At 42.9% G+C, this 12,672-nt stretch overlaps 1 protein-coding gene and 1 pseudogene across 1 annotated transcript; both read right to left on the bottom strand.

Annotated features, from left to right (window-relative positions):
• Positions 1-296: 296 nt before the first annotated feature.
• On the bottom strand, positions 297-893 carry LOC101704235 (large ribosomal subunit protein eL6 pseudogene; annotated as a pseudogene).
• A 3,363-nt stretch (positions 894-4,256) lies between these two features.
• On the bottom strand, positions 4,257-11,999 carry Tchh (trichohyalin). The gene is made up of 3 exons (XM_087203432.1): positions 11,954-11,999; positions 10,414-10,580; positions 4,257-9,874 (listed from the first exon to the last, which is right to left on the bottom strand). The coding sequence occupies exons 2-3, from the start codon at positions 10,549-10,551 to the stop codon at positions 7,355-7,357; spliced, it is 2,658 nt and encodes an 885-aa protein (XP_087059558.1). The 5' UTR covers positions 10,552-10,580; positions 11,954-11,999; the 3' UTR covers positions 4,257-7,354.
• Positions 12,000-12,672: the final 673 nt, after the last annotated feature.

Raw genomic sequence — 12,672 nt, 5'->3', positions numbered from 1 at the left:
CTCAGATGCTTCTCAAATAAAACCATTTTTCCTTTCCCTCACTCCCATTATCCTAGCCAGGCCATCATTGTCTCTCATGGAGTCTACTGCACTATCCTCTTTTTAACAATTGTATTGGTACATGCTTGCAAGACATGAAGTTTACATTCACACTGGGGAGTGGGTGCATGTACATGATGCAGCTTGTTCCTTCTTTTGAACCTCTTCCCCTTCCTACCCGCTCCCTCCATCTGTCCCTAAATCCCCTTTCCCCATTTTCATTCTTATTGCTGTTATTTTTTTCTACAGCCTGGCAGTTATTTAATTTGGTTCTTAGTAAGAAATTCAGAACACCAATTTGTGAGGGTATATTCCATTTGTCAGAGCAAAAAGGGATTGGATGTAGCCCCGGAGCTGAGGAACAGCTTTGAGTTTTGGTAAAATCTGCAAGTCCACCACTCTCTGATCCACCTTGCGCTGCTCTGAAATCTGGTATCTCTCTTTCTCAGTGTTGAAGATCTCACCCTCCTGGTGTCTGGGCCTCCGCAGCTTCTTCTTCTTGAAGTAAGCATCAGTGAGGTGTTTGAGGATTTTCACGTTGCTGATATCAATTTTGGTGGAGGTGGCAATGACAAACTTCTGGTGTGTTCTACGCAGAGGAACTCGATTAACATTAAGAGGACCAGTCACATGTAGCAAGCCACTGGCCAGCTGCTTCAGGAAAACCACGCTCTTGCCTCGGTGGCGCCCAGTGAGGATGATCAAGACGGTGCCGGGAGTGATGCTGGCTCGAAGTTTTCTCACGTGCTGACTGAAGGGTTTTCTGCTGTGGCTCAACAGCTTTCGGGGCACATCTTCAGCAGGGTAGTACCGAGGCATTTTGCGAAGCTTAACCACCCGGGTACTGCCATTTTTGTCACCACCAACTGGTTTTGTGACAGTAGCAAGAACCTTCTTCTTTTTCCTCTCAACCTTGGATTTAGCAGCCGAGTGCTTCCTCTTGTCAGAGCCTTTCTGGAATACATAGCAGATCGGGAGTATCCACCAATTCCTCTAACCAGGACAGGGTTTCGGCTGCAGTGGGGCTGCCCCTTCTTGGATTTTTTAGCCTTCTTCACCTTCTTTTTAACCGTGCCAGTGGCATCAGCCATCTTGGCTTCAGGTTTCTCCACTTTAGTACTGGGCTTCTCAGGTTTTTCACCTGCCATCTTGCAAGATGGGAAAGAACCTTATTGATGTTATTATTCTTAGCTCAGGTTTATGACCTATAATGTTTATATTCATTGTATCTGGCACCTGTACATGGCATATCTTAAATCTTCTTACTCCCCTCCCCCTTTGCCCTCAGTGTTTTGGCCCCCTTCCAATTTTCAAGAGATTTATCCTGTTGTTTCTTTCTATCCATCCTTTATTTTACCCTTTGTACTTTGCCCTATTCAAATGAGACATGCTGTGTTGTATTTAATCTTGTGTGTCTGATTTATTTTATTCAACATTATGTTTTCTAGGTGCATTTATTTTCCTACAAATGTCTTGAATTTATCCTTCTTTATAGCCAAGAAGTGTTCTATTATATAAAGATACCCCATTTTCTTTTTCTGTTCATCTGTTGATGGTTATATAGGCTGCTTCCAGGATTTAGCTATTATGAATTGTGCTGCTATAAACATTAGTATGCCCATATCACTGTAATATGATATATTTAGCTTTTTTGGAAAGATATTTGGAAGGGAAATAGCTGGGTCAAATGGAATTTCTAATTTTAGTTCTTTGAGAAATCTCTGTACTGATTTCCATAGTGGTCGTAGTAGTTTACATTTCCACTAACACTGTAGGAGTGTTTGTTTACCTGCAGCCATGTCAGCATTTGCTATTCTTTGACTTCTTGAGGATTGCTTTTCTTTCAGATAAAAGATGAAATCTTAGCATTGTTCTAATTTGCATTTCCGTAATAGCCGGAAATGTTGAACATTTTTTCATAGATTAGTAGCCCACTGATATTTCATTTTCTGAGAAATGTCTATTCATTTCACTGGACTGTTTCTTGATTGGGTCTTTTATTTTGGGTGATCTGATTTTTTGGAGTTCTTTATATATTTTAAATATTAAATTATTAAATAATTTAAATATTCCTCTGCCTGAGGAATAGCTGGAAAAATTTTTTTTGCCTATTCTGTAGGTTGTCTCTTTATTCTACTAATTGATTCCTTTGCTGTGCAGAAGGTTTTAAATTTGATATAATCCCATTTGTTGATTCTTTTTTTTTTTTAATTTATGTATTTCTTTCTTTCTTTTTTTTTTTTTTTCCGGTACTGGGGATCGAACTCGGGACCTTACGCTTAGCGAAGCAGGCGCAGGAACCACTGAGCTAAATTCCCAGCCCTCCATTTGTTGATTCTTGTTATTTCTGCAGTTGAAGTTCTGTTCAGAAAGTCCTTGCCTGTACTTATTATTTTTTCTTTTTCCAGTACTGAGAATTACTGGGAATTGTGCTTGCCAGGCAGGAGTGGTGGTGCTGAGCTATACTTATGATTTGATTATTTTACGTATTTTTTCTCCCAATACATCCAATATTTTTGTTTAAATGTTTAGATCTCTGATCCATTTTATTTTAGTTTACTACATGGTGATAGATATGAGTCCAGCTTCGGTCTTCTGCAAATAGCCTATCTTCCCAGCACCACTTGTTAAATCGATTACCTTTCCTCCAGCATATGTTTCTGGCCCCTCTGATGAAGATTCCATAGCTTAATGTGTCTGTAGATGTTTCTGTATCCTTTATTCTGTTTCGCTGATCCACATTTCTGTTTTTGTGCAAGTACCACACTTTTTAAATATTGTTGCATTGTAGTATAGCTTGAAGTGAGGTCTGATAATGCCTCCTGCTGTGCTCTGGTTGTCCAAGATTGCTTTCATTGTTCTGGGTCTTTTTCAGTTCCATATGAATTTTAGGATTATTTTCTGTAGGTATGTGAAGAATGCTGCTGGTATTTTTATTGGGATTGTGTTGAATCTACATAACAGTTTTGGAGGTATGGCCATTTTGACTATATTGGTTCTGCCTATCCAGGAGCAGGGGATATCTTTCCATTTTCTGATGTCTCTTTAATCTCTTTTCTGAGTACTATAGTTTTCATTGTAGAGGTCTTTCATTTCTTGGTTAGATTAATTTCTAGGTATTTAATTTTTCTTGATGCTATTGTGAATGGTATTATTTTCATAGTTTCTTTCTCAGTGAGTTCATTACTGATGTACACAAATGGTATTGATTTTTGTGTGTTGGTTTTGTATTTTGTTACATTGCTGAGATTGGGCATTAATTCTTTGTGTCTTCTATGCAGAGTATTATGTTATCTGAGAAGCCACTCACCTCAAAAACTTCTGTAACCTCATTTCTTGCCACGTTATCTCTCAGGATTCTAGGCTCTAGCCAAATCTAATTTTTTTGAACTCATAGTGATTTCTCTTGCCTCAAATATTTATAAATTTCACTTTTCCTGGAAAGCTCTTTCTTATTCTCCTCACCAAGCTAACTTTATACCTATCCTCAGATTTTAGTTTAAACATCAGTTTCCTTGGGGAAGCGTTCCTGAGTCTGCCTAAGAGAATTAGATACTGCTGTTCTTATGAGCTCCATGCTTCCTGACCATCACGCTTGTGGGAAGATGGCGTGAAACTGGTCTTCCTCTCCCACTTCTACCCACTCCTCTCCACACGTGCTCAGGGATGAAACCTGGAGACTGGCTTGGCCGTGGGCCACATAATGAAGCCTAATGTGAGTATATATTGTAGGACTTTGTTTTCTTCTTAGAAAAGAATGAGAGTAATTAAATGCATAAGTGAAGTTCATAGGTCAGAAGGGAAATTATCTTTGGTAGTACTGGAGTCAAAGAAAATGGGATGTGTTTAAGATCTTCTCCCTCAATGAATAAATCTGAGACAATAACAAGAATTTTAGGAGACAAATAGAGGAAGTTCTGGGATGGCTGGCTAGAAAGGAAAGCTCTTCGAGGCTGAAGTAGGCTCTGATGATCAGTTCCCTCAGTTAATTTTTTCCTGCTTTTTGTTAGCTAAAGGTAGACATTGGGCGATGATTGTTTGAGTTGCTGTGAGAGTTTCAGGTGAATGTTGGAACTGAATTTTTTTCAGTCCTGGGAATAACCTTGGTGACAGCTCTTTCATCCACATATAAAACAAAAGGGACCCAGAAAGCTGAAGTGGTTTACAGAGGGTCGCACACATAGTAAAGCAAAGGAAAAGGACAGAATTATTACTTTACCACTGTATGTTTATTTCTTGGAAAAATGTTTGACACATAGGAAGAAATCAATAAGTATTTGTTGGACCAATTAAAAAAAATGTCCAGTTCCCAGGCTTTTGATTTCTTCTGGTATTCTTTCCACTGCATCATAGAAACTTTGGCAGATTTAATAAAAGAGTGTCTTTAAGCAATCAGGACTACTTGTGCAATTTCACAGGATAAGTATCATCACAAAACGTAGGGTTTCCTAGCAACATAATACCACTTTACAAGATATATTAGTTTTTTGGAGCTGTAATAACAAAGTATCACAGACTGGGTGGCCCGAAGAAAAGAAATTTGCTTTCTCACTATTCTGGAGGCTTGAAGTTCAATATCAAGGTGTCAGTTAGGATTAGTTTCTTCTCAGGACTATAAGAATCTGTTCCAGTCCTCTATCCTTGATTAAATTCAGTTCTGAGTGGTCATCTTTTCTCTATGTCTTCAGATCATCTTGTCTCTGTGTTCATCTTCATAATGTGAGAATAGCAGTCATGTTGGATTAAGACCCAATCTAACAATCTAATTTTAATTACCTGTTTAAACAGTGTGTCCACAAATATGGTTATATTCTGAATTACTGAGGGTTAGGACTTCAAATATATGCGTGCATGGCGCGCGTGTGTGTATGTGGTACACTTCAGTCCATAGCACATGGAGACCAGCTTTAACACCTCAGCACATGTAATTCTCTACCCTACTCCACAGCAGCAGCCAAGGTGGTGTTACTAGAGCTCCCAATTTATGGTAAGCAGACAGCTTTCCAGTAGCCTCAAGGGCCTGCCCATACATGTACATTATTCAGGTGGACCAGGAAAGTTGGCTTTCGTATTTCCTGCCAGTGTGAGAAGAGAACAGCTAGAGGGCATGGGTTGACTGACATCTTTTGTTAAACACAAAGTTATTAAAATTGTAATGAAACTACTTTCTTCTTTGGAAGTGGTATTTTCCTGATCTTGTAAAGTGCTACAAGGCTGAAGGGCTTAGATTGCTTTTACTATAATTGTTATTGTTGAACTGTAGCTTAGCTAAAAAATGTGTATTTTAGTAGTCTCCTGGGGCTAGGTATTTATAAAGAGGTTCCCAAATGAATGCCCTTTGGTAGAATCCTGGGGAAAATCATTGAGGCTCTTACAGTGTTTCTGTGAAGACCTATAAGAAAAAGTATATGTTTACTTTAGGAGAAAAATAATTTTGCAGTTAAAAATAATTTGAAAGATGCAAAATTCTAAGATAGTCTCAGGGGATTCCTTGGTTCTATCTTTGTGGATATCTTCCATTCGCATTAAAGTGTAAGAAGGGCGATGCTTCTTATAGAAAGTGCTCCCTTACTGTATCAGAAGGATACTCAGAAGTTATAGATCTAGTTTCCTCATTTATACTATTGACAAAAATGTTGAGTGACTGTAAGGCATTGTCTTATCCATGATCTTCACAATTATAAATGATATATCCTGATCAGGTCTTCTTGGACTTATTCCTAGTTACTAAATGGTGAATACTAAATATAGACTCCAGCAGATGGCACAGAGGTTTATGGATAATAAGATGATAATTTAATACTTTGGCCTGATTATTATTTAGCCTCTTTTGATTCAGTTCCTCATGGATTATGTCGCTTAAGTTACTAGGTCATCTGCTATGTCCATAATGCTGATCTGAAATTTTGGGCCATAGGCTGTTGACCTGACAGTAGAGACCGAAAGGTTGTTGCTTTCTCAGAGGGAATGAGGAGCACCAGCAAGAAAGGGCAGAGAAAGTGCTAGAACCAAGAACAAAAACACTTGGAAAGAGAACTTCAGGGCAGGGATGGAAATAATATAAGGTTCACCCTAACTGGGAAAAATGAATGAGAAAAGTAGAGGGTTCTCTCTTCCTTTTTGTATTTGGGCATAGATGATAGTAACAAAATACCTGTGACTGGGAAGCTATGTCAGTTTCCAGATTAGACCTTGAGTTTCGATTGACACATAATTAAAACAGAAAAAAAATTATTTGCCAACCATTTATTACGTTTTCATACAATGCAATTATTTCAGCAAGTTCTCCAAGGTAATAACAGGTTTCAAAGGAATATGGGCTGATAAATCTTGTTAAGGGCCTCTAGACACTTGCCCCTGTGCTCATACACATCACGTACACACACACTTTTCTCTAAATACGGCTTTTGTGATATCTTATTGCCCCTGTAACAAGATAGATGTTTATAGGGTCCTGATTAGGTTCCCTCTAAATTAAAATGAACAAAAGTGATAACATTTTCAAACCCATCAAAACTTGGAGGACGAGAACTGAGCACTACAAACTATAATAGACATTTTTAAAATTGGAACTCTGAGGTTGTTTGAGAAACACCTTGCTTTTGCTTCATGAGACTTTAAGTGTTTATGTGCAGTTAATTGTAAAAAAAAAATCCAAAATTCTCAATCTTTAAGCTAGACCATATTCTTAGCAAATATTTCTGCCAGTTATGGGCTGATTTCACAGGGAATTTTCCCGCAGAAGTCACTCCTGCATCAATAAAGGATTGTAAACATTCACTCACCTAGTGGAATCTGTGATAATCGTGAGACAGACAGACAGACACACACACACCCAAAAAACATTTTGGAGGTAAAGATTAATGAAATTTAGCCCCAAGAAAAAAAATCAACTATAACTTTTAAATGCATGTAAAATCTCCACAATATGATCAGCCATTAAAAACAGATTTAGTTGTCTTGAGTCTCAAATTGTTGCATTATTCTTGTTAGTTTTGAAGGCAATACATCAATGTGTTCCTCAAACAAAACTCCATGAACAAGTTAAATGACTTTTATGTTTTTAAAAATGCACACCAAATCTTCACCAAAGAGCAAAGACCTCTTGTAGTAAAGAACTACCAGAAGAAGAATAAAAGGCAAGGAGTACAAAGTAATGCAGTTAACTGTAGCTTAAGATTTTGGAAGAAAAGACACCTTCTAACATCAGAGTTTCCCCACTACCAGAAGCACATGAGTTATGACTTGTTACTCAGTGGCTCTCATTTTCTTTTGCTCAAAGCTTTGGCTGGTGTTAGCATGTTGGTAGCAGCTCTTAAGGGCGGAATTGAGATCTCTGCTCTTGGATATACTCATAGAGGGGGCTGGAGCGCACCACTGGAACATGGGCAAACTGGCGTTTGCCAGTCTCCATATCACCCTTTTCGTCTTGGGATTGCCTCTCTCGGACTTGGCTACGTCTTTGCTCCTCTTCTTGGCGCCTGAGCTGCTCTCCTTGGAATTTCCTCTCCCGCTCTACGCGACTTCGCTGCTCTTCTTGGCGCAGTTCTTGCTCCTGACTACTCTTCTCCCTGACAAAGGGCCCCTCGGCTTGGTAGTGACCCTGTTGTTCCTGGCGGCGCAGCTGCTCCTCCTTCCTTTCCTGACGGAGCTGTTCTTCACGGAATCTTCGGTCTCGTTCCTGCCGAAGCTGTTGCTCTCGTTCCCGGCGGCGCAGTTGCTGCTCCTCACGGTGCAGCTGCTCCTCCTCTCTTTCCCGACGGAGCTGTTCCTCCTCCCTGAATTTTCTGTCACGTTTCTGGGGATGCAGTTGCTCTTCCACCCTTTCCTGGTCCAGCACCTGCTTCCTGTGGAATTTCCTGTCGCGCTCCTGGCGGCGCAGCTGCTCTTCCTCCCTTTCCTGATGGAGTTCCTGTTCCTCGCGGAATCTCCTGTCGCGCTCCTGGCGGCGCAGCTGCTCTTCCTCCCTTTCCTGACGGAGTTCCTGTTCCTCGCGGAATCTCCTGTCGCGCTCCTGGCGGCGCAGCTGCTCTTCCTCCCTTTCCTGACGGAGTTCCTGTTCCTCGCGGAATCTCCTGTCGCGCTCCTGGCGGCGCAGCTGCTCTTCCTCCCTTTCCTGACGGAGTTCCTGTTCCTCGCGGAATCTCCTGTCGCGCTCCTGGCGGCGCAGCTGCTCTTCCTCCCTTTCCTGACGGAGTTCCTGTTCCTCGCGGAATCTCCTCTCGCGCTCCTGGCGGCGCAGCTGCTCTTCCTCCCTTTCCTGACGGAGTTCCTGTTCCTCGCGGAATCTCCTGTCGCGCTCCTGGCGGCGCAGCTGCTCTTCCTCCCTTTCCTGACGGAGTTCCTGTTCCTCGCGGAATCTCCTCTCGCGCTCCTGGCGGCGCAGCGGCTCTTCCTCCCTTTCCTGACGGAGTTCCTGTTCCTCACGGAATTTTCTGTCACGTTTCTGGGGATGCAGTTGCTCTTCCACCCTTTCCTGGTCCAGCTCCTGCTCCCTGTGGAATTTCCTGTCGCGCTCCTGGCGGCGCAGCTGCTCTTCCTCCCTTTCCTGATGGAGTTCCTGTTCCTCGCGGAATCTCCTGTCGCGCTCCTGGCGGCGCAGCTGCTCTTCCTCCCTTTCCTGACGGAGTTCCTGTTCCTCGCGGAATCTCCTGTCGCGCTCCTGGCGGCGCAGCTGCTCTTCCTCCCTTTCCTGACGGAGTTCCTGTTCCTCGCGGAATCTCCTCTCGCGCTCCCGGCGCCTGCTTTCTCGCAGCAGCTGCTCCTCTTCCCGCAGCTGCTCCCGCCGACCCGGCCCGGCGTACAGCTTCTGGCGCCGCCTCTGGCTTTCCTCCTCTATTTGCCACCCCCAGTTCTGGTCGCGGCGCTGCCCCTGCTGGCGGTCCTCACGGGCGCGGTCCTCCTGCAGCTGCCAGGCGCGCTCCGGGCTCCGCTCCTCCTCCTCTCGGAGCCGCAGCTCCTGCTCCTGCGGCCTCTCGCGGCGCCTGCCGCCCTTTTCTTCTGCCTGCCGCTGCCACGTCAGGTCGCGGAGCTGCTCCTCCTGCCTGCAAGGCCTGGAGTAGACCTTGCTCTGACGTGCTTCGGCTTCGCTTTCTAGCTGCCTGTGCCACCTCTGGGTGTGGCTGTCATCCCGTCCTCGGGCCTGTGCCAGCTCCTCCTTTTCAGCCACCGACTGCTGTTCGCGCCTCTCCTCCCTCCTCGGCAGCTGCCTCTCTTCTCGGCGCTCCCTCTTCAGCTCTGACCGCTCCTGCCTCTGTGGGCGCTCATCTTCCTCCTGGAGCGCCCTCTCGCGCGGCTCCGGTTCCCGGCGTGGCACTTGCGCCTCCTCGCCGCGGTCCCTTCTCAGTTTCTGCCACTCTTCCCTTCGATGTTCTTCCTCAGCAAACTCCTCCGCATCGCGACCCTTGCCCCTCCACAGCTGTTCCTCTGCTTGGCGCTCTTCCAGCTTTTGCCTTGGCAGCCGCTGCTCCTCGTCGTCGCGGGGCTGCGAGGAGCGCTGCTCAGATCTCTCCAGTTTCTTTCTCTGGTCTCCCTCAGCACTCTCCGGTTCCTGCCTCTTCTGCCAGCGTCGGCGACCAGGTTCTTCATCCACTTGTCTGTCCCGCGTCTCGAATTTCCTTTGGTCTTCTTGCCTGCGATCTGGTGAGAGGTCCCGCCTTCTCTCACCGTGGACTCGCTTCTCCTCGTCTAGCTCTGCGGCCTGGCCGAGAGCGTAATAACAAGCTTGAGCCACCTTGAAAACGAACAGGAGGAATTCACTGAAATCAACATGTCCATTAGTGTCGCGATCCAGAAGTTCCAGGACCGTTTCTACCGTCTCAGGGTCATGTGGTCTCTATGAAAAGATAAAAACAAAAAATTTAAATGTTATTTACAAGCAGTAAAATTTCACTCAGACACTTATGCTATCTCTGCCAACACTCAAGAGACATTTAGAACAATTAGAACACCCAGTGTATATCAAGACTTGTTTCCCTGTGAAAAATGTGAACATCTCATTTCAAAGCATATGTTCGTTGGAGATTTTAAAAAAATAGTTTAGTGCTATCAAAAGCACACAAGTTCCTGAAATTTGGAAGCACATATAAATCCCTCCCACTCTAGTTTGATTTGATACTTTTGATGGTAATGTTCCATAAGCAGTTCATTCCCATTGATAATGCCATCAAGTGACATGAAATACTTGATCTGAAGTTAATGCTCAAGTCTACAAAGCCAGTTAACTACCTTCAGATTGGGAAATGACTGAAGGAGGTATTGTAGAATTGTCATGGTACAAAACGAGTGTAAGCCGCCATTCCTTTTTCTGATCTTTCCTGAGAAGAAAATTCATAGCCCTAAATTAGTGGAGAGATTTCCTTTTCTCGTCCTTACCTGAAGGACAGTCCCAAATTCCCTTTCAAGGAGGTTCTTCAGGTCATTCTTGCTTAGTGCTGCTCCATCACAATCATGTGAGGCATACTGATTGAAAATTTCAGTGATGTCAAAGATGCTTCTCAGAAGTGGAGACATTTTTTTCCTTTCTTCAAGTTCAAGTAAACCTAAAACAATAAAGTAGGACCCAGAATCAAAAGTCTGTTTCTGCCTCTGGAAAGGCTTCATTCATATTGTTTTAGGCAGATCTCTAAATAATTTCACTTGTCAGCAGTAGTTATATTTAATCTCGATTTTCAGAGCATTTTTATCTTTGAACATTTATTCAGGGGAAAGGGGAGAGAGATCCTGAGAGGTTCTAAGCCAGGAAATCATCTTCAGTCTATCCTACAGCTGGTTTTTCATTGTCTATCCAATCAAGATTATCCGTATCATTTCCTTCTCCCTAGAGCAGGTAGTGAAGAGTGAAGGAACTTAAAATTGCTACCATAAACAACCTTTAAACTTAAACAGAGAGGATAGGTGAAAGCTTAAAGTGAAGGAAGATTTGAGGGTGCATTAAAGTGGATACAGCCTTGTATAGTGAATTGTGCCAGCAAAATGTGTCAGCAAATAGAAAAATGAAAAAGCGAATGTGAATTATTCCTCAACATTACAATCCATAAGAGATCTAGAAGTGTAATTCATAAGTTATCAGTTCTAAAAATAAATCCTATTTTGTTCTAGTCAAAGGTGGCAGTGTAACGTTCATATCCATCAATGCAGAAAACAGGGTGTATGTTACTTGCCTTAAGCTTAACTCACATTTAGGATGAACATTTACAAATTCAATTATTGAAAGATTCTGATAGATCTTTCCTGATTGGCTATTAGAGTCATTGGGCCAAACTAAACCTGGAAAACTTTGAATGATATTGATTTGCCTTTGTTAAACTCAAACAAACCATTCGAATCTTAGTATTAGACAAAAAATGAGTGGATAGGGATATAACTCAGTAGTAGAGTACTTGCCTAGCATGCACAGGGCCCAACATTTGATCCCAGGATTGCAAAAACCAAACCAAAGCAAAAATCAACCAGCAGCAGACCAATGTTAAAAGAATATATGGATGGCTTTGCTGGCTGGATGTGCATAGTGATTCATCTAGATGACTTCTTTATCTGCATCTCAACTCCAGTGCCTCAGGATGCCTTAACTATATGAAGAAAGCCCATATGAGGTGGGTTAGACATGAAAAGAGACCAGAAGGTTGGCAAACTTTGAAATGGCAATTACTGGAATATGAGACCCATCAGAGCCACACATGATCATCTCCTGATGTGCAAAAATACTGAGTTAAGAGCCTTGAGAGAAAGGCTGTTTCTATTCAAGTGATGGCTGCAGCCATAGGAAGGTGAGATGGAATAAATGAGAGCCAGCCCTCAGTGTAAGATACACATCCCTTCTAGCACATATAGCCTGCCCTGTTCTCCAACATCTCAATGGCATGAAGAACGAAGACTCATACAGAAGAACATGACCCCACAGAATGGGACTTACCCACTTCACCAGAGGAAGAAGTCGAGTGCTCGCTGACACTGCTGGCAAGTGCACTGGTTAACTAGGAGCTGGGCCTTTTATAGTGGTTTTAATTGTGCCCCGGAGAGCAACTTGGGGAGGAGACACCCACTCTTGTGGGATGGCCTGATTCATTCCAGGCCCAGCTCCACCTCTGTCTCCATGAATGTCTTGTTTATCTCACTATTTGCTCACATAGCTATTTGGCACGAGGTTCACAGACTTTGCCTTCTGACAGGGTACTGGCCTCACCTAATGTGAATGGCTAGACTATGTGGCAGAATCTCTAATTTTCTTTAATTGTTAAAATTAAATTAAATAATAAAAAGAGATTAAATATTCGGAGTCCTAATTATGACTTTATTACAAAAGAGTAACTTCCAAGCCATTTACTTTATACAAGATGTAAGTTCTAGGGTGGGGTCAAACAGAATCCTTGGAAATAAACTTAGGAAAACCAATTTCTCCATGGCATGTGAACAGTCCCCGAGGAGCTGATAAGAATCCCTGCCTGGAGCAATTCCCAAAGAGAAGGGTGAAAGGAATTATTAAGCTTCTCTAATAATGCAGGTGAGAAAACATTTTACATTTGTCTTCCTCGGTTTTCTGACGATGAGTTTTCCTACAGATTGGGGATTACTTCCACAGAAAAATTTGGAGGGTATCTTAAAATGTGGTTTTATTAAACTGTTCCGAAGAAC

This window comes from Heterocephalus glaber, unplaced genomic scaffold (assembly GCF_053883595.1).
Source record: "Heterocephalus glaber isolate CG9 unplaced genomic scaffold, H.glaber_assembly_v1.0 deba00001795, whole genome shotgun sequence".
In the NCBI taxonomy this organism is placed as follows: domain Eukaryota; kingdom Metazoa; phylum Chordata; class Mammalia; order Rodentia; family Bathyergidae; genus Heterocephalus; species Heterocephalus glaber.
The sequence above is the reverse complement of the archived record's forward strand: the minus strand, read 5'-3'. Positions and strand labels throughout refer to the sequence as shown.

Coding starts and splice junctions, on each gene's coding strand:
- Tchh (XM_087203432.1), bottom strand. CDS start 10,551: ATGTCTCCACTTCTGAGAAGCATCTTTGACATCACTGAAATTTTCAAT. Junction 9,875..10,413: donor AATTTGGGACTGTCCTTCAG/GTAAGGACGAGA, acceptor ATCTTTTCATAG/AGACCACATGACCCTGAGAC.